The 22,598-nt window shown below is 41.2% G+C and overlaps 1 protein-coding gene across 1 annotated transcript; it reads right to left on the bottom strand.

Annotated features, from left to right (window-relative positions):
• Window positions 1-204: 204 nt before the first annotated feature.
• On the bottom strand, window positions 205-15,458 carry RBM24 (RNA binding motif protein 24). The gene is made up of 4 exons (XM_073631110.1): window positions 15,003-15,458; window positions 10,039-10,162; window positions 8,230-8,284; window positions 205-1,901 (listed from the first exon to the last, which is right to left on the bottom strand). Exons 1-4 carry the CDS (start codon window positions 15,168-15,170, stop codon window positions 1,571-1,573), a joined length of 678 nt encoding a protein of 225 aa, XP_073487211.1. The 5' UTR covers window positions 15,171-15,458; the 3' UTR covers window positions 205-1,570.
• Between the last annotated feature and the right edge of the window lie 7,140 nt (window positions 15,459-22,598).

The raw sequence follows: 22,598 nt of genomic DNA, 5'->3' as shown, positions 1-22,598 counted from the left end.
GTTCAAGTATAAAAACCCATTACAGTGTAAAATATTCATGTTTAAGTCAAGAATAAAAATTGCCAAGTATTGCAGTTTTACAAGTCACTGTATAAAGCAGCACTTTTCTATTAAAGAAAAAAAAAAAAAAAAAAAAAAAGACAATATCCTACATACAAATGAAATGTATAATATACTGCTTAAAGAGGTCTTCATTGAATGGAAAAAAAAAAAAAAAAAAAAAAAAAAAAAAAATCTACTCATGTCATGTAAAATCCTAAAGTGTTATGGTAGGTATGTTAAACAGTGCACATTCAGAATTTAAATAAATCCAAGTCAACTTTCAGTTGAATAGATTGATATTTACTACATCTAAACTTACTTAAATAATTTATACCATGAGATGAATACATAAGGTCTTTAACGCATCTAAAGTTCCCTTCTTTAGTGCGCACCATAGTAAAACTATCAAAATAAATAAATACCTTTCTTTCAATAAACATTACAAGTAAGGCACAGTACAATCCATTGGTTTTAAATGTAACCCTTTAAGAACTGCAACCGAAAAGAAGTACCCAACTTATAAATACTTTTGTTTAAATACTTTGAACAGAAGAAAAAAAAAAAAAAAAAAAAAAAAAGTGTATATAATCACCTACAACTCAGAAACATGGGGACCTCTTTTTCTTAATAAAAAAACAAAAACACAAAAAAAAAAAAAAAATGCAGTTCTTAAAGGTTAACACCTCTGCAAGTATCTTCCTGTTGTCTTTCACAAGCTATGAATAGGTGTAATAAATAGAAGACTGTGGTAGTAAGGGGCTGATCCCATTTCAGAATCAGAATAGCTGACACCAGCAGTTAGAGTTTCCCAAAAGCGAAACAGGATGGGGAGAGGGATTAGAATGTGACAAGCTCATCAAATACGCACAAGTGATGTGTTCTCTCCAGAACGGTCTATTATTGATTGTCTGTACAGCTGTTGCACCCGTTCATTCCACATCACTTGTTCCATAGTTCCACTTATATAGAGGAAAGATGAGAAAATAGCTTTGGTGCCTATCCATCGTCATGTGACCAGTTGGCCATGTGCCTCCAACGCATCGATGCTAACTACACGTTTCTCACCTACACAATACAGTTGGTCAGTGTGAGAGTTACGTGCATTTTGTGCTTTGAACACTTTGTTTTGTACAGGCTACATATTGCTGATTGATATTTCCCTGGTTCAAACATTTGTAAAAGGAGGAAAAATATATATTTTTTTCTCAGATTAATAAAAGGCAGTTTTTTTCCTGATGTAAAAATATATTCTGTATAGTTTATAAATTCTGACATCTTTTCAGGAAAACAAAACCACAGGAGTTCCTTAATGACTGAAAACACCTCCTAAAAGTAAGCTGGATGCATACTACATACAGAAGCTGGAATACTGTTATTTCTCTCCAAAAGAAGTTCCTTTCTCCTTAAAGCCATAGAGCCAAAAGTTTGATATGATCTCATCTATATAAACTGGAAGGCTGAAAAGAAAAAAAAAAAAAAAAAAAAAAAAAAAAAATAATAGTTGAGAATTTCTTCAAAAGACTAAGTGCTACTGCATTCGGTCAGCTTGCAGCTGTTGGGGCTGGTATTGGCCAAAGGCGGCAGCAGCTGCTGCAGCAGTTCCTGGAGCTGCAGCAGTAAGTGGCTGCTGAACTGCATAGCCATAGCCTGCGGTGGTCATGTATCCTGTGGCAGCTGGAGAAGCCGCGTAGGGGTATTGATCGTAGGCAGCAGCAGCGGCAGCAGCAGAATACTGGGCATAGGCAGCTCCTGTGTAGTCAATGTATGGACTTGTAGATGTGGCAGCTGTAGGTTGCACATGTGGAATTACCACTCCTGGTTGCATAAAAGCATGAGGGTACACGTAATGTGCAGGAATCCTGAGGGACCAAAGAGACAAAAAAGACACTTTAGTAAAAGCAAATGCAAAGGTTATTAAAATTAAATAGTGCACCATGTGTTCATCAATTAACCCAAAATCAAATTTAGTGGTTATTATGTGCATAGGGTTGCCACAATAGAAAGATTTACAATTTCTACAACTGGAAAAAGAAGAATACTCAGTGTGTCTTAAAAAAAAAAAAAAAAAAAAAAAAAAAAACACTGCATCTGGGGTCTCTTTATATAAAAACAATTGAGAATTTAGAGGTTTAACAAAATTAGACCATCTGCACCTCTAAATAAAGTTGTTTTTTGGGATAGTCAACTAGTAGATCTGTCCAAAAAGTGAAAAAATGTTTTGAGTGTTGTCAATGTTTCTTCACATCTAGCTATTTATCGTGGCAACCCTACCAGAGGTACTCTGCAGACTCAGCACACATTAATCTCTGCAACCTTAGTCACCCTTAAAATGAAAAAACTAAAAAAAAAAAAAAAAAAAAAAAAAATTGCAGGCGAAAATAAATAAAAAAAAAAAATAAACTTAAAGTGGTGGAAGACACAGCAGAGTCACACATTCAAAACGGTGCAGAAAACATTTACAATGCTGTAGTGTTGAAGCTGTTCAGATGCTATGCCACACTCCATAGCATAAGGTTTCAAATAAGTGTGCATCACTCTGTTACAAAGATGTAAAGGTCGAATTAAATACCCGTCAACTAAACATCCAGTTTCGATTCAGCTGGTCTACTTCTCATTCAGACAAATAAGTAATAGGAGTATTTGTGAGGGTAACTATAGAAACCTAGGGTTAGACAAAAACACCTATGTAGTTTAATGCATAGAACATAAGTGTATATATTTACTGGCTTAAATATATGCAGTCGAGTCAGAGAAAAAAAAAAAAAAAAATATATAATACAAAAAACACAACCCCACACAACCTTTCCACAGGGAGTCATGGTGGAATTTCATTGTGCATTACACAAATTTAGGGTTTCTCTGTTCTTAAAACAGTCACTAAACATCATTCCTTTAAAATAGAGAAGGCACATAATCAGATGATCGTTGAAGTTTCCATTTAGCACTCTACCCTTGTAAACTATCATGTCTGGGAGACTGAAACATTAGGTTACATCAGGGTTAGAGAAATCCCAAAAAGCAAGGTAACAAAAATGTACACAAAGAATAGCTTTTGTCCTTACTGAAGTTTTAAATGGATTTACACTTTCTCTCCCCTTCTAAAAAGGCCTATAGGCTCTAATTCTCCATCAGTTTATCCATCCTAGGCCAATTTAGTATTACTCCCTTGTGCCCAGCTGAATCTTTTATACCACTGTAAACTGAAATTACTGCTCGATTTAAGATTTTTCACTAAACATCCTTTGGCCAATTTCAGGAGGGCCTTAAAACTTTAGGCCACCCATTTTTTTTTTTAAGGTTCAATTAAGAATTGCTGGGCCAGTGTTCAAGTCTCCCTTCCCAAGATCTGAATTGCTTTGGGTTTTGTAGGGGTGCATATAATACTACCAAGTATCAAGGTGCATGCAAGTAAAACAAATGCACATATTTGTATTCTGACTGGTTCGAGCAGTGTATGGCCCTGCCCCAATGCTCCATTTGACAAGTGGATTGTTCAATCAGAAGAAGCTCAAGGCAGAGGCAGGCACATTCTGGATGTTCTGATAGCCAACTCGTCCACCTAGCCAAATACAACAGCCTGGCAGGGAGAATTCATCCATCTGTGCTGTTTAAGTGGATGGAGGTACTAGTTATTTCTTTCACAGCTTAAACCCCCCCCCAAATAAAAACATAACTAATTCTGCATTGCCAGCTTTAGTCTTTATACATATGTATGTGCCACAATCTTGATTCCAACTTAAAGTGGTTGTAAACCTCAGACATGAAATATGAAGAAAGCATATCCCTCTATAGTGTGCAATGGTCTCAATTAAAGAGCAAAGTGTCATATTTGAGTGCATGAATCACTGACAAGTTTTCCTGACACCAAGAGAAAAATGGTGACAGGGTGACTTGCAGCAGATTAAAAGCAGTGTGTGTGTGTGTGTGTGTGTGTGTGTACACACCTTTCCCTCCAACTCATACAAGCTTTATAAAATGTAGCACTTTGAACAGATGTAGAGAAGAGGAGACTGCAGATAGACAGGTACAACATATATAGGAGGATTTCATCTGTGTATCACCTGAGGCCAGTCACTTCACTGGGTATAGGGGTTTACAGCCACTTTAAAGTTAAGGCTCTTAAAGTGATAAAAAAGGCAAAACTTTTTTTTCCCCAAACATGTTTTACACAGAGCAGCCCTGATCCTTCTCTTCTGGGGTGCCCTGCCCCCACCCTGTCAAGTGCCCCCAGAGTAAGCAGCTTGCAATGGGTGCACCAAAGCAGGCATGCTCCCAAGCCATGGCTCTGCATGTCCATGCCCCCCCCCCCCCCTCCTCGTTGGCTGCGATTGACAGCAGAGGGAGCCAATGAGGAGGGAGAGTCCAGGAGCTGATGTTCTCGTGCACATCGCTGGATCGAGAGGGAGCTCAAGTATTAGGGGGCCTGCTGCACACAAGGTTTACCTTCATGCATAGGATATATGAAGGTAAAAACCCTTCATCCTTTAGAACCACTTTAAAAAAAAATGGTTTGTGCATGCATCCTGCTCATAGAGAGATAAAAACGCTGTTCTATAAGGGACCATGTTTGTGGCAAATTAAGGCCATCACATTTCTGTGGCAGGTATTTTCAATCAGGAAGCCAATACAAATTGATGGCAAAGTCCTGTCCTCAGGTAATCAATCAGGACTGATATGTGTCCTGGATGCCAACTGTAGTGTTCCAGACCTATCTTTATCTATCTATCTCTATAATAGAGAGACTGGAGTCTAATAAAATTTCATTCTGGGAGAGGTTCAGAAAATACCCTGGTAAAATTCCAGGATGACCTACTCTGGGCCTTGGATGAGAATAAAGCTTCGGCCTTGGTACTTCTGTATCTGTCAGCAGCTTTTGATACCATTGACCATTCTATTCTTGTGGATAGGTTGAAGATGGTGGCGGGAATGGATGGTATAGCTCTGGCATGGGTAGCCTCCTTCCTGTGAGACAGGGTTCAGAGGGTAAAGCTGGGACCATTTTATTCCTCCAATAGTCCCCTGTCTTGCAGGGTCCCATAAGGATCAGCTTTATCTCCGATCCTTTTTAATATCTATATGAGGCCGCTGCTATACATCATTCGCCGTCACAATCTCCCATTCCATGTCTATGCTGATGACACCCATATCTACTTCAAATTATCCAAGAAAGGGGAGGACCAGGTCATGCTGGCCTCCTGCCTGGAGGAAATCCAATCCTAGATGGGTGCCAATTATCTAAAGCTAAATGGCACCAAAACTGAATGCATCATCTTCAGTAACCAGGTGTATTCTAACCCGTTTCCGTCCTGGCCGGAATCTTTTAAACCTTTTCCTATTCCGGCCACTCAGGTCAAGGACCTGGGTGTCATCTTTGACTCTAGGTTGACTCTGTGCCCTCGGGTAAATCAGGTGGTGAGTTCATGCCACTTCTAACCCTACCCGAGACTCCTGAGGTCGACTTTTCGCTATATCGCAGACTGACAAGATCGCCATTATCAGCAGTGGACTACTGTAATGCCCTGTATCTGGGTTGGCCTGCTTGTACCATCTACAAGCTCCAGTAGATTCAGAATGCCACAGCAAGGTTACTGACAGGTGTTGGTTGTCGTGACCACATCACTCCATCTCTTAGAGCCCTGCATTGGCTGCCCGTTAAAGAACGGGTTCTGTTCAAAACCGGATGTTTTGTCCATAAGGCATTGCATGGACATGGACCAGAGTACCTGAAGGAAAAATGTATCAAGTATATGCCTACCCGATCCTTGAGGTCAGCGAACTTGGCCATAGTGAAGATTACAAAATGTAAAAAGAACACATGCAGAGGGAGAAGGAGTGAAGTACAAGGAGCTGAATTTTGGAACTCCTTGCCACTGAGACTTGAAAGAAATTGAAAGCCGTACTTGTACAAGCTTTTGGAGTCACCTAATTTTAATTGGGGTGTGATGGGCAGACTCCCTGGCTTTTATTTTGTATGTTGCCATGCTGGGTCTCTTAAGGTCTTTTAATGTTAATGTCCTTTTGTTTTGCTCAGCGAGGCCTTCAGGTAAGACTGCGTAGGTTAAGCATGTTATTAAATAATCAAATGCAACAAAATTGGTTGGTATAAAATCAGTGGAATGAGTGTACAAAATGCAACAACTATCTGAAGAAGCCCAAGTAATTTTTAAGCCAATTTTTTTATTTTACCAACAATAAAGAGCCAGTCTGTGTCAGCCTGTCAGATACTGTTTCCCTATATCTTTTTATATAAAAAGTTTACATGAAAATTCTTTGTATGTATACAACTCAGTAGATTGCAGGAGTTACAGAGTTAACTCAGGGCAAAGAAGCACTTGTCACCAGGAAACAAACCACTTGGTATTGAAAACCATGAGAAGTTATTGTCTTGCCAGAATTATAAACTATATACTTTGTGATCCTTTAAATACACTTTGCCCAACTCCTGCTCCACTCTGATTGACAGGGTAAGCTGCATTTGAGCTATTTTTGAACTGCCATATGAGAAGGGGCTGAGAGTGTAAAATGTCTTTATATGGCCAAAGGAAAGACTGAGTGGTCATGGAAGTCAAGCATGTAACCTAGAGAAAAGATAACCGTTCAGAATAAAGAAAATATTTTGTCACTTACAGTATACCAATAGACTATGGTGGTATTATAAGTCAAACCAGAGCTCATTCAGAATAGAGCACTGGTCCTGTTTGCTGACCATACAGTAGGTTATTAAGACAAAAAGCAACTTCTATGTGCACTATGAGGAAGTTAGTAACACAGACAAAAAGGGGGGCGCACTATTTTAAACATTTTAAAAAGTGACCGCCATAATATTACATGTCATTTATGACACTGGCCATAAACAGTTCAAATCCTGTATGGGCAGGCTCAATGTACCAAGTTGATCAAAAAATTGATCAACTTGGGTACAACCAGCCTGCTGGATTTTACATGTGATTATATCTAGCGGCTGGTATAGCTGTTAGCAATTATCACAGATTTCCCCTGCTGAGAGAATACAATGGCTCAGCAGGAGGCATTACCCTGTCAGCTCCGTTTGCGTTGATGAAGAGCGAGTGAATTGCTTTCCTGCAACTCATGGTTGCAGGAAAGAAATTCGCTCTATGGCCTGCATTATTTCATCAAAAGATCTGCAAATCTGCTAGAATGTTGATACACTAATACAGAAAATTGTTGGCTCACAAGAAAAAACAAAAAATTAGAAAGCCCAATGAACACATGGGTTAATAAAAAGAACCAAACAAAAATAAAGTGTTGCATGCAAGCTGAATAGTTCAAAAGTAAAAATGTCACACCAAGAAATATATCAAATCACTACAATATGGTTAAAAATAAAATAAAAAAAGTCACAAGCTGCAACTTTGAAGCAGGAGCCAAAAGAGGCCCTTGGCTACTCATAGCAAAACCAACACTCCTCAACACCACAAGTCAAGGCTCCCTCCCAACCCCCAAAAACACAATATTCACTAGGGCTGGAAGAACAAAAAAAAAAAAAAAAAAAAAAAAAAAAAAAAGACACACAGTTTAGCTGTGAAAACCACTTCATTGCCATCATTAAAAAAGGCACACAAAACTAGGAGCTATAAAAATGTACACTTTAAAAGAAAATAAAACCAACCAACATACATGCATCTTTAATCACCATTTAGCTTGTTTTCTGAGTCTACTGGTAACACAGTTTAATTCCAAATAGAACTATTCCATTTCTTATCATCAAATTCTTGTCATCAGTTATCTTAACTGTAAACGACCCCTGTCAGATTAGAAAGAAATAGATAACATTGAGTGACACTGGAAATGACTGGTGTGCGCAAGGGTCCAATAGGTGTCCTTATACAGGAAAGACTCCCTGACTTCTTCAAAATTGGCTGGGAAAAACTAATGAGTTTACCCACAGAGGGTATTATATACTGAGAAAAAAAAAAATGATTGGTTACATTGTAGAAAAGTTAGTAGTAAGAGGTGGAGTAAAAAGTACAGCAATGTTGCAGCACACGTTCTGGCACTCTGCATATAGCACTGGCATTTTTTACATACTGACGAGAGGGGCAGATCCAGCATATCACCTACAAAGCCAGTTTACATATTACTTCGGACAAACGTCGTCTTGTGTTTTTTTTCCCCCCATGCTCAAGTATTTGGTGGCAATAAAAAAAACCCACTCTAATGACTTACCCAAAAGGCCTCTGAATAAGTGCTGGGTGAATCTGCTGAACCCCAAATGCAAAACCTAGAGAAACACATGACAGTTATTATATGTACAATATATGTAGCATAAACTACAGTTTGTTTCTTTTAATAGTAAGATAGGCACACTACAAATGGATCATACAATCCCATTTTAGGGCTTTTTCTCTCCCTTTAGGGTAAATCTCTAAATTTAGCAAATACTCTGTAGTATTAAGGCTTCCATGACCAACTTATAACTTACACCTATCAGTCATATCTTTATGACCACTGACAGGTCACGTGAACAACAGTGATCATCTTGTTACAATAGGATTTGAAAGTGGGTGGGATACAGTAGGAAGCCAGTTAACATGTTGCTCCTAAAGTTGCAAAAAGGGGAAAGCCGCTCTGTTAAGCCTCCGTATTTTCTGGAAAGACTCCCGTCCTACCACACAAAGTTGGGTGCTGGCTGTGCTCAAGTATGCAGAAGGAGAAAAATCCTGGACTGCCGCACTCCACGTAGACATGGAGTGCAGCAGTCCAGGATTTTTCTCCTTTTACTCCTAAAGCTGGTGTTGAAAAGGAAAAAAAAAAAAAAATAAAAATTTAGGGGCAAGTGCAAGGATCTGAGCGACTGACAAGGGACAAGGTAATGGCCAAAAGTGGTACAAGGAAAGATAACTGGCAGACCGACAACAGGGTCATGGACGGCAAAAACTCATTGATTAAAGCTGGGAGCAAAGACTGGCCTGTTTAGTCCATGCCAATAGAAGAGCTACTGTAGCTCAATTTGCTGAAAAAGTTAATGCTGGTTCTGATAGAAAGGTGTCAGAACATATAGTGCATTGCAGTTTGTTGTGTGTGGGGTTGCATAGCCAGTAAGGCTGCCCATGCCAACTCGTGTCCACATCCAAAAGTGCCTACAATGGGCATGCGAGCACCAGAACTGAACCACAGAGCCATGGAAGAAGGAGGCCTAGTCTGATGAATCATTTTCTTTTACAACATGTGGATGGCCAGGTGTGTGCACTGCTTACCCAGGGGAAGATTTGGAACCAGGATGCACCATTGGAAGCACTATATGCAAGCCAGCAGAAGCAGCGTGAGGCTTTGGGCAATGTTCTTGGGTCCTGCCATTCATGAGTATATTATTTTGACAAGTACCACCTACCTAAAAAAAAAACTCAATTGCTGACCAAGTACAACCCATCATGGAAACGTTATTTCCCAATGGGTCTTTCAGCAGAACACTGCCTGCCAAACTGCAAAAATGGTTTGACGAACACAGCTAGTTTGAGGTGTTGACCTGGCCTGCAGATCTCTATCCATTGAGCATTTGTGGGATGTGCTGGAAAAACAAGTCCAAGCCACAAGAGGTCCCACCTTGCAGTTTTCAAGACTTAAAAAGGATCTGATGACTTGGTGCCAGATGCCACAGCATACCTTCAGAGGTCTAGTGGAGTCCATGCTTCGACAGGTCAATGCCGTTTTGGCAGCAAAAAGGGGGATCTACTCAATATTAGGTAGGTTGCCAAAGTTATGGCTGATCAGTGTATATCCAATCAGATAAGCCCTTATAAGTGGACAAATTAAAATGGAATTCAGGAGCGATTTTGTCCAATCCAGCAGCCAACTCCATTGACAAGAAAAACCAAGTTAGGCGCCAGCTGTAGTTTTTGGGAAGCAGGGGCTGCCTGGCTCCCGGTATTTGTCCAGCCCTGCTTTACACCACATAGTAGTAGCCAGAACTAAACATTACACAATCATTAGTAACCTGTGTGTCCAGTTTTAAAAATGTACAGAAAATCACCATACCTGGCTGCATTATGCGGGGCTTGGCTCCCAGGTATGCAAGGTTCACATTAGCTTTCCTCCCATCAATTATTGGATTTGGATCTTTACATGCCCTTTCGGCAGCAGCTCGGTCAGCCATTGTAACCTAGAACATAAAATTCTGCATTACAAACACAAGAAAAAAAAAAAGACAAAACAAAGAAAAAAAGAAAAACCCAAACACACCATCTAAAATGGTAGATTATTCCACATCCATATAAAAAGCTAGTAATTAGCATTTCCAAGAATTTGTTATAATAAACTGCTTATATTATCTTAAGCCTTATGGAGCTTGAATGCTTATTATGGATGTAACTCAAAGAATGACTTTGCCAAAAATTAGTCATACAAGGAAAACGACCTTTCAAGTACACTTGCAGTTTCACTTCAGCAGACGCTTTTCACATGTTATCTACAGGATTTTTATCAAGAGAAAGCAGAAACATGGCAACCATATGACTTGTATAAACAGCACAGGCTTGCATATTCATTATAAGGCTCTGGGTGGGATTGAAGTTAGCGCAGCTTTTTTTAGCTTTTTAAAAACGGAAAAACCCCTAAAATAACTGTCAAGTTTTAGGGAACCCCTGCTAATAATTACTATATCTACAGTCTACTGTACATTAGCGCCAACAGTAGGCTGATGTACAAGATTAATAGGAAAAAGGAATGTGGAAGACATCCTCTGACAAGTTTACAGCACTATAAAAAAAAAAAAAAAATAGGCAGAAAAGAAACTGAGAAAATGTACCATGCTCCCTCAAATTGGTGGTCAGTGAAGAAGGGCTCTCTTATGATGGGCATGTACAACGATCAGACCAATTCCGCACAGAATTGATCAAATCTGGAGCAGCTGCTCATGGCATCCAATCAGCTTCTATCTTCAGCTTGCTCAGATAGTCCCATTTCACACATGCGATGTGGGAACCAGCGCGATTCCTGTGCGGATTCCCGCATCAAGTCACTTTCAGTCAGTTCACACTGTCCTCTGCGGGTGTCAATATAACGTTAAATGACACCCCCAGATTGGATCACAGTGCAAAATGTCAAATGGTACAGGAATCAGATCGCATAGGTGTGAACACCCTTGCAATCAGATTCCAGTGCAGACCAAAAAAGGGTCCTGCACCATTTTGGTGTGAATTCCGATTTGTATGGTTGAATTTGCTTTGCACAGACATCGCATGTGATCTGTGCAGCAATGCGGTGCGAATCACATGTGAGGTCTATTCATACCAGTGTGAACTGAGCCTTAAAGTGAAAAAAAAACACCCCTTTACAAACATGTATACTTACCTGCTCTGTGCAAGGGCGAGTCCTGCTGTCTGTGTCAATGGACGCAGGAGAAAAACTTGTGAGCACGCTCGCACGGGTGCCCCCATGGAAAGCTGCTCTCCGTGGGGGCACCTGTGCGTGCTCACGAGTCCTGCTGCTGCGTCCATTGACACAGACAGCAGGCCCTGCGTCATTGGATTTGACTGACAGCAGCAGGAGCCAACAGCTCCCGCTGCTATCAATCTATCCAATGAAGACAGACACTGGCTGGAGTCACTGGTCTTGTGCACATCGCTGGAACAGATGGGCTCAGGTAAGAAAAAGGGGGGCTGCAGCACAGAAGATTTTTCACCTTCATGCATAGAATGCATGAAGATGAAAAATCTGGAGACTTTACAACCCTTTTAAGCTTTGAAAATGATAGATAAAAGCCATTTGGTTACTATGCACAGCTGCTCTAGTTTTGATAAATTTCCCTCACTATGTTCAATTTTTCCAAAATTATTCAGATTGGTGTGGACAGAAAGCTGAGCATAGGAAAGATCGATCTGATCATTAAGTGCATGGTGCAACGATCCTTTACTTTCAGATATTATAATGACACACCAAAGCTGTCAAACATTTAATGGCATCTCAGGACAATGGAAACACTACCATGCTACAGAGCATTCGGCAATTCGAAAATGATTCTGGTGTCAGTCATGACTGACTCAACTATTAGCAAACAGGGGAGAGTACCTGCCTATAGTGAGATTATTAAACCGTGATTGGAGCTGAATCCTCCTTCCAATGCTGGAGGGCATGGGCTGGATCTAGGGAGGGTATTTCTGCAGGTGTTTCTCTGCCATTGTTGGCTGCATTGCCTGGATTTTAGGTGGGAACTTTATGTCTGGGCTACTTTCCATATCCACAATTAGTTTGTTTGGCCTGGGGCGGTTCACAAGACTCTTCCACCTGCTTTAACCGCTCTGCAGCCCTACCTGATTTGACAAAGATCTGAAAGCCTTCACATGACCCTGGTGTCCATGCAACTACAGGAACAACAGCAGTGGATGATCGGTAAACCGCAAGATTTAACCCTTGCAGCCAGACTTCAGAGCCCTTCCAGAATTCCACAGGAGACAGAATCCATCATTATTGTAGTTACTTAAGTTCTAAGTTTGAAGCAATCACACAACATTTACCGCTGAACAGTAGGGAATGATCTGCTGAGCAAGGCTGCAGACACACGGGCAATGTTTTTGCAAAGATTAAAACACTGCTACAAATCAGCCTGCGATTTATTCGCTAGACACACTCGCAATTTACTACAGCCCTGAGATACAAATTGCTCTCCTTTCAGCAAATTGTAGCCAAGCATAAAGATTACAACAATTCATAGAAAAGCCTTTTTTTTCCCCCTTCTAGAGCTTTTGCTACAGAGCCAAAATGCTGATGCATCTCGATTGCTGAGCAACCAATGCTTTACAATGTTTCCATTACCAAAGAAAATTATGAGTTTCTAATGGGACAATTCACTAACAAAAACGGGAGGGTAGTTGCTGCAAAACAAACAAAAAAACACCCACACACACCACACACCTCTGTGTCAGGCTAAGGCTGGCCATACATTATACAATTTTCCTTGACCAAAAGCCATATAATATAGCTTTTCAACAAGCAGGCCTTTGCACTACATAAAGGAAATTGTATAGCCAGTGCAAGGTGACCATACACTTTACAATCTGATTGCACAATCCCCTTAAGATCCACCATCAACTATGTAGTAAAAAGGGCCTGTGACTGGATACAGACTGAAAGGGCTGTTTAGGTCTGTCCTAATACTAAATAAGTTTTGGTAAATCTAATCTGACTGTAGAGTTCCCAGTTAGGCAAATGTTTGCCACCATGCTACTAAAAATTGCCATTGATGCTGATGTATGTAATCTGAGTGGTTTATATTAATACCGGGAGGTCAGCGGATACCAACTAACAATATTGATTCCCCCCCCCATCATCCCTTTTCTATTGAGATTTTCTAACCCTCAAACTCTGAAAGCAAAAAAAGCTATTGGTTAACAGTTAGCGATTGCTGCGCATTATAAATACGCAATGAACTGCTCCTACACACTACACAGCGATCGATCAGCTATTGACTGCAGCAGTACATTTGCACTGTGTGGGCCCAACCAATGAGAAATGACACCAGGAGCTAGGCAATTCAACAGTTGCCAATAGTGTAACACCGATCGCCAAGAACGTAGGTTTATTTCTGCAAATTAAAAACAAACTGATTACCAGGAAGGCATGTTTATTAATTCTGAACCTGGGAATCCCAATCAATAGAAAACTGATCACCGGGAAGGCATGTTTGGGATTCCTAGTATCAAACATACCTTCCAGGTGATTGTTTTTTTTTTTTTTTTTTTTTTTATTGATTGGAGTACCCGGGATTAGGATTAAACATGCCTTCCTGGTGATCAGTTTTCTATTATTGCTTTTTAATTCCCAGGATTACACCTGCGTTCTTGTTGATCAGTTTTATGACTGATTGGCATTCTCAGGCTTAAATTTATATTCATGGTGATCAATTTTACTATTGATTGGGGTTCTCAGGATTACATTTATATTACCGGGTATAGCAATGATTGGGATTCCCAGGATCTATCAAGAATATAAAACTGATCACCAGCACAGCAGGTTTAATCCTGGGAATTGCAATCAATACTATAACCAGGAATATAACATTTGATCCTGAAAACATCAATAAAATGGATCACACACAAAAAAAAAAAAAAAAAAAAAAAAGGGGGGGGGAAGAAGTTTAGCCTGAGAAAACCAAATCCGTATGATAAAACTGATCACCAGGAAGATATGTTTATTCCTGGGAAAATAGGTTTGATCCTGGGAATATCAATATAAATTGATCACCAGAAATATAGGGTTTGATTCTGAGAATCCCAATATAACCAGGAATGTAGGTTTGATCTTGGAACAGACAATCAAAAATAGATAAATATCTCAGCAGGAAAGCATGTTTATTCTGGGCATCCCAATCACCATAACCAGGAATACAGGTTTGATCCTGGAAACCTCAATCAATAGTTTAAAACCAATCACTGGGAAGGTAGTGTTATTCCTGGCCCTGGGAATCCCAATCAATAACATAGCCAGGAATACAAGAATATAGGTTTTAACCTGGAATATGTGTATTGCTGACCATGGGAATCCCAATCTATAACATAACCAGGCATATAGGTTTGATCCTGGGAATGGCAATAAATTGTATAAAATTGATCACCAGAAAGGTATGGCCCTGGGAATCCCAATCAATAATAGACAATCGATGAGCAGGAAGGTATGGCCCTGGGAATCCCAATCAATAGTACACAATTGATCATTGGGGGAGGTGTGTGTATTCTTGGCCATGGGAGTCCCAATCTCTAACCAGGAATACAGGTTTGATCCTGAGAATCCCAATCAATAGAATACAACCGATCATTGGGGGAGGTGTGTCTTCCTGGCCATGGGATTCCCAATCAATAACCAGGAATACAGGTTTGATCCTGAGAATCCCAATGAATAATCGATGATCAGGAAGGTAGGTCCCCCCTTCCACCAATCACATTGATGGATGAGGTGCCATGCCCGGTGCCAGCTCCCCCCGTGGTGGGTACAGGACGAGAACTTACAAAGCCATATCCGCGGGATTTTCCGGTCTGTCGGTCGGTGATGACCACCGCCTCCTCGATGTCCCCGAACACCTCGAAGTACTTCCTGAGGCTGGAGTCGGTGGTGTGGTAGGGAAGTCCCCCTACGAAGATCTTGGTGTAGGTGGTGTCCTTCTGGGTGGTGTGCATCTTCGGGGCTCTGGCCGGCTCCCTCCTCTCTCTGTCTGTCTGTGGGCTCAGGAGACGCTCACTCTCATACACCGGCAGCCGAGGAGGAGCGGGGCGGCGCTTCCCTTTGTCAGGGCTCTATGAGGTAGTAGGTTTGGACTCCACAGGGTGTCCCGCACTCCCGGCTTACTGCGAGCCTCTCACGGTGAACTAATATCAGCACACTGACTGGCCCGCTTCTTCTTCCCTGGGCATTATGAGCGGCCGGCCGGGAGGGAGGCTCCTCCCCTCAGAGGGGGCGGGCTACAGATGCCCCGCCGCCGCCCATTGGCTGCCCTTGCACCTGCTGCATATTTCCCCGGGCGGGCAGCTGCTCACAACAGCTGGAGAGACGTGAGCCGAGCCCCCCTTTGTCTCCGGAGAGGAGGGGGGATCTGGTTACCCGCAGAGCGTGTGTGCCCCACTGCCGCTCACCTCCCAGGGAGGCTCTATGATAATCACAACACCGGCTATGATCATGTGTACACGGGCCGCTAGAGGGAAGTACTCAGCCACCAGCAAGACTCAACTTTCCGGATCCTCTAGTATAGAGGGAAAGGAGCCCCAGGATAGAGGAGAGCTCACATCCCATCACTTTTATTATCTCAGCCAATCAAATTCCTTCAAACTCAGTCCATCGACCAGGGTGAGAAAATGATCGAACGCGCTGCGTCGATCGGCAGCACCAATTTTTTTTTTTCTCTCCTAAATGCGATCATTTTTTCCATCAGATGATGAGATTGTATGATGAAAACAGACATACGATCGATAATTTGAGATTGCGTTCTCCAGATATCAATCCACTTCCCCCTCTGTAGCTTATCAATTGATTGTGTTGTTTATAGATTGATTATTCTTATCAGGGGAGATCGATCAGAAAGGAAATCAATGATTTAAAGAAGCACGTAGGACCGCCGTAACACCGTTGGCATTGCTGGAAAATTGGTTGAAACAACAGAAATCGCGTCCATTGCCCAGTACACAGGATGGGAAAATCAGGAAAATACCGCAGCGATCGTCCCATTATCTGATCGTTAGTACACAGCTTTCGAGAGCCAATCACAACAGGTCATGTAAAATTATCCAAACAGACTAAGGCTAGGTTTCCACTAGTGCGACTTTTCATGCGATTTGGGACTGAAAAGTCACATGACAAGTCGTACCCCATGATTTCCAATGAGTACCATTCATATCAGTGCGACTTCAAGTCGCAGCGACTTCAAAGTAGTCCTTACACTACTTTGGTCCCACTTTGATGCGACTTGAGGTCCATAGACCTCAAAAATGCACAGGCATTGCTTCAAGTCATAGCAAAATCGCGCGACTTTGGGGACGCAATAGTGGAAACATAGCCTAACGTGAACATTTTTCTCATATGATAACAGAATGAACAATTTTCATTTACCCCTTCCTGGCTGGACCACGCAGATATACTGCTGCCACTGCTGTGCTCTGTTTGTCACAGCACAGGCTGATCAGCAGGTGCCAGCCAATCATTCATCAATCATTGGCCGGCACCTGCTGATCGGCTCCATCGTTCAGGGAAGGGAGCTCTGTGTTGTAAACAACACAGAGCTCCAAACACTGACAGGTGATCTTCCTGTTTATTTTATTCCCTGCAGAGCAGGGGAAAAACAGCAAGATCGCATAGTAACAGCAGCACATAACACACAGAGGAAACATAGGCACACATTTAACCCCTTGATCGCCCCTAGATGTTAACCCCTTCCCAGCCAGTGTCATTAGTATAGTGGCAGGGTATATTATTAGTGTCACTGGTGATGTCAATGGCAGTTAGTGATCAGCGACTTATAGTGGAACTGGAAATCTGACGCTGAGTGGCTTTTTTTTCCTAATTGTGATCATTTTTCGATCAGTTGATGAGATTGCATGAGGAAAACAGACATGCGACCAATAATTTGAGATTGCATCTTCCAAGTATCAATCAAAATCCACTTCTCCATCTGTAGCTTTGACAATTTATAGAAGCGTGTAGGACCGCCGTTGGCATTGCTGGAAAATTGGTTGAAGCAACAGAAACTGTGTCCAATGCCCAGTACACAGGATGGGGGAAAATGGGATGAAAAATACAGCTTCCGGAGCGATCGTCCAATGATCTGATCGCTAGTAAACAGCTTTCAAGAGCCAATCACAACAGTGCATGCAAAATGATCTGAAGGGACAAACATGAACATTTTTCTTGTACGATAACAGAATGAATGATTTTCATTTAACCCCTTCCCAATTGGCCTGCTGCAGGGTGGCCCTCACGTGTGTCCGCCGCCTCGGCTGTGCTCTTTTTGTCACAGCACAAGCTGATCGGTGGGTGCCGGCCAATGATTGATCAATCATTGACCGGCACCTGCTGAACGGCTCCGTCATTCAGGGAAGGGAGCTCTTTGTTGTAAAAAAAAAAAACACAGAACTCCAAGGCGTTCTTCCTGTTTCTTTATCCCCTGCAAAGCAGGGAAAAAAACAGCAAGCTTGTGTAGTAAAAGCAGCACATAACACACAGTAAACATTGTTAGGCACACATTTAACCCCCTTGATCACCCCTAGATGTTAAACCCCTTTCCAAATCAGACTGTGTATAGTATTAGCACTGATCACTTTATTCATTCATGGTGATGCCAGTGTCAGTTAGTGATCAGTGACTTATAGTGGGACTGGCAATCTGACACTAACTGATGCTGGGGGGCAGCAGCAGTTGGTGTCAGATTGCCAGTCCCACTATATGTCGCTGATCACCGCCATTACTAGTAATACAAAAAAAGTAAAACATTCCTATAATACGCTATAACTGTCACCCAAACCAAAAAAAATACACTTATTGGGATTTTTTTTTTTTTTTTTTTACAAAAGATGTAGTAGAATACATTTTGGTCTAAATTCATGAAGAAATTCGATTTTTTAAGGTTTTTATTGGATATGCTTTATGGCAGAATGTAAAAAATATTGTTTTTTTTTTTCAAAATTTTCCATCTTTTTTACATTATATCACACACAAAAAAAAAAAAAAAAACAGTAGTGACCAAATACCACCAAAAGAAAGCTCTATATGTGTGAAATAAAATGATAAAAATGTCATTGGGTACAGCGTTGCATTACCGAGCAATTACCAGTTAAATTAGCGCAGTGCTGAATAGCAAAAAATGCCCTCTCATGAAGGGGGTAAAATCTTCCGGAGGTCAAGTGGTTAATCAGTACAGTATTCGTCTGCAGAAAAAATGAGTGACCAATACCATGCATGCTTGGAAACAAAAGAATACATTACAATACAATACAACACATTACCTCCTCATTGTATTCTGTTTTACAAGGATTTTCCTAACTAGTAACCTATTTACAATATGAGACTAGCATTGCAAAAAAAAACTGATGATCATCTGTCCAATATTCTTATTGTGTGTACAAGGCATTAAGCCAGACATTGATGGATCAAAATTGGACCAGTTCAGCGGGGATGGGCTAAATTCAATCCATGTGTGGCCACTGCAGTTGAACATCTACCGAACGACTTTTGTTCAACCGCTCTGTCGGATAAAAGCAGCTCGAACAGCAGCCAATGGCTTCAGCGCTATTCTGTGTATTCTAAGTTTCCCCGCTGTCAGAATACAATAGCGCAGTCACAGTGCACAGAATTCCACCATCCAGCTAGAATGTATGGATGGGGGAATCAGTTTCGTTTTTTTTTTTTATTCGGCCCCCTGGCTGAATAAAAACAATTGAACCATGTAAGTTACATAATTAGTCAGGTTAAAAAAAAAAGATACCAAGTCCATCCAGTTCAACCAAAAATTGGCCAGCTTTAGGACCAATTCACATCTATACATTGGCGATTGAGCTGCATTTTTTTGTGATTTTGTTTGCGCTATCATGTGATTTTACACATGTGTTAAGACTTCTACCGAGCTCACAATGTTGTAGAATGGAAAAAAAAAATCGTATTTTCTGTATTTTGTGAATGAGGCCTTATGTACAACATTTATCCACTTAAAGGGGTTGTAAAGGTTCATGTTTTTTCACTTTAATGCATCCTACATCCAACATCTTACGATCACTGGCCCCCCGGCCCCCCCGTTTTACTTACCTGAGTCCTGGAAAGTCCAGCACGGCGAACGCGCTGTTCCTTTGCTCGGTCTTCTCGGCTCTTCATTGGATAGATTGATAGCAGCACAGCCATTGGCTCGCGCTGCTGTCAATCAACTCCAATGACGTAAGGGCTGGGGGACGGGGCCGAGTCCTGTAGTCGGCGGCTATGGATGCTGAATACAGGACTCAGGAGGGCGCCCGCAAGGTAACCCCCCGGGAGAGCGCTTCACCTAGGGGGTTATCAGAAGTGGGGAGGAGCCGAGACAGCCGCTGAGGGACCCCAGTAGACGAGGATCAGGGCCACTCTGTGCAAAACGAGTTGCACAGTGGAGGTAAATATGACATGTTTGTTATTTAAAAAAAAAAAATGTTCAAACCTTTAGTGTCACTTTAAGGACCGGAAGGATTTGCCCCTTAATTGTTGCGATCCAGCTCTGCGTAGCTTTAACTGACAATTACGCGGACGTGGGACGTTGCACCCAAGCAAGATTTATATCCTTTTTTCCTCACAAATAGAGCTCTCTTTTAGTGGTATTTGATCACCTCTGCGCTTTTTATTTCTTGTGCTATAAACAAAAAACAATATTTTTTACTTTTTGCTATAATAAATAACTGAATTAAATAAATAAACAAAAAATGTCTTCATCAGTTTAGGCCAATATGTATTCTACATATTTTTGGTAAAAAAAAAAATTGCAATAAGCGTATATTGATTGGTTTTGTGCAAAAGTTATAGCGTCTACAAAATAGGGGACAGATTTATGTCATTTTTATTATTTATTTATTTTTTACTAGTAATGGCGGCGATCTGCGATTTTTAGCGGGACTGCGACATTGCGGCGGACAGATCGAACACTTCTGACACTTTTTTGGCACCAGTGACATTTATACAGAGATCAGACTAAAAATAGGCACTGATTACTGTATAAATGTCACTGGCAGGGAAGGGGTTAACACTAGGGGACGATCAAGGGGTTAAGTCTTCCCTAGGAAGGTGTTTCTAACTGTGGAGGCAGTGTACTGACTGGAGGAGGAGAGAGATCGCTGTTCTTGATCACAACAGATCTCTCTCTACTCCCTTGTCAGAACGAGGATCTGTCTGTTTACATTGACAGATCTCCGTTCTGGGTCTCTGAGGAGCGATCATGTTTTGCCGGCGGACATTGCGGCCGCTGGCCACATGCATTGGCTCTGGCTGATGTGCACGCCCCCCCCCCTCTATAGCTTCTTAAAGCGCCCGACATACAATAAAGGCAAATTCGCGCAGCCGTGCCAACCTGCCACAGTACAACTGTCCAGAGGTGCAGTTGTGGAGAGGGGGTACAGTACACAGTAGTGACAAAGAGATAATGAAGAATGCAGAGGTATGCAGGGGGCACAGTGGAGTGTTTTTACATTAAAACGTAGGGGGGGGGGTTCCAGATATGGGATCCACCCCAGGTGCCAAATGCTCTAGGTACGCCCCTGCATTTTGACCTAAACTTATGAAGAAAGATTTTTTTTGCTTGCACAATTTTATAACACAAATGAAGAAAAACATGCTTTTTTTTTCAACATTTATGGTATTTTTTATTTATATAGCAAAAAATACAAAACTCAGCGGTGATTAAAGACCAACAAATGAAAGCTCTATTTGTGTGAAAAATGATATAAATTTAATCTACGTTCAGTGTTGCTTGACCGAGCAATTGCCAGTTAAAGTAGCACAGTGCTGAATAGCAAAACATGCCTTGGTCATGAAGGGGGTAAAACCTTCCAAAGGTCAAGTGGTTAAATACACTAACAAACTGAAGCCAAATTCCAGCTAATACTTTATAATCAGTTATAAGAAACTGTTTTTACCCTTTGGGATAGAGGTTTTACATAAACAAAAGCTGACCATTGTAAGCACCCCTGCCAGTGGTAAATGGTTTATCTCATCCCTGTAAGTGCAAGAGTGCTTGTTCTGTTGGAAAACGCTAGACTTGCTGGCCAGATCACTAGATGAAAATAGAAGAAAGAAAGCTTACAATGCAAACTAATGCAGCCATCATATCTAAGAACTGGTAAGCTGCAATATAATAAATGTTTGCTTTTGTGATTAACACTGCTTGAAGTTGGGCTTTAAATTAGTTTACGCATAACTTATATCCTGAGGTCTTCATGCCAGTCAAGTGATGTTTATATTTTTATGTTTTATGATATCTAATGCTGGCAAACGAATATGAATCTAGTCAGCAAATGATGGTCCTTACTTCTGGACAAAGTAGCATTTACACAATGACCTGTAAGCGCCATTATGTTCCGTAGTACTGTGAGCCCGGGCTTCCATGATGTGATGTGTCCATGATGGCCTAGGTGCACAGAAAGTGGGTTGGGTGACACTGGATATCATTTAATTGGAAAATAGTCAAGGCTGGATCACAGAGGGGTGAGTCTGCAGTAGACAGTTCAGTGAAATGTTTTTTTTTTCTTTTTAATTCAAGCAAGCATTTTTTTTTCCTTTTTTATAGGTGGAGCAGTATTTTTATTAAAAACCTGAGCTCATGAACATAGAGACAAGACCTGAAATCAGGAGGAAAATTCAAGAGCAATAGTAGGAAGTATTATTGTACCACAAAGGTAGTGGATGCCTGCAACAGACATCCAGCAGAGGTAGTGCGTCAAACAATAATACGTGAATTTGGGATGAATATAGGTCTATACTCAGAAATAAAAGTAAAAAAAATGAGCAGACATTAAAGTGGTGTTCCGGCAGAAATTATACTTTTTAAATAAAAATACCCCTATAATACACAAGCTTAATGTATTCTAGTAAAGTTAGTTTGTAAACTAAGGTCTGTTTTGTTAGTTTATAGCAGTAGTTTGTTATTTTATAAACTTACAGCAGGCCGTGGCCATCTTAAGTGTGGGCATCTGAAGCCAGACTGTATTTTTTCCTGGATCTCATCCTTGCAGATCTCGCACATGCTCAGTGCTGCACAAGCAGTGTAATAGGTTTCAGGTCAGGTTTCCATAGCAACGGCAGTGTCAGAGGAAGTTGCCTCCCCTTCCCAGAAGGCATTGCAAACAGGAAATGATGCGATGGGCCACTGCCAGGGAGGAGGAAGTGAAAAATGAATTCAGCAGATATACAGTAGGTGCTGAGAAAAAAAATTAAAAAATATCCAATTCGTTTACAGTGCACAGTTTAGTGAGGGATGCTGAAGAGTTGTAAAAGTGGGTGGAACTCCACTTTAATGTCATGACTCTGAAGTTAGCTTATAAGGTCCTGCCCAAGTGGTACATAGTACCTACCAAACTCGTTCACATAATCCCTGGACATTCTGGCTTAGACTT

This window comes from Aquarana catesbeiana, linkage group LG05, assembly GCF_042186555.1.
Source record: "Aquarana catesbeiana isolate 2022-GZ linkage group LG05, ASM4218655v1, whole genome shotgun sequence".
Taxonomy (NCBI): Eukaryota; Metazoa; Chordata; class Amphibia; order Anura; family Ranidae; genus Aquarana; species Aquarana catesbeiana.
The sequence above is the reverse complement of the archived record's forward strand: the minus strand, read 5'-3'. Positions and strand labels throughout refer to the sequence as shown.

Coding starts and splice junctions, on each gene's coding strand:
- RBM24 (XM_073631110.1), bottom strand. CDS start 15,170: ATGCACACCACCCAGAAGGACACCACCTACACCAAGATCTTCGTAGGG. Junction 10,163..15,002: donor AATCCCGCGGATATGGCTTT/GTAAGTTCTCGT, acceptor TTTATGTTCTAG/GTTACAATGGCTGACCGAGC. Junction 1,902..8,229: donor CTTATTCAGAGGCCTTTTGG/GTAAGTCATTAG, acceptor TTGGTCCCTCAG/GATTCCTGCACATTACGTGT.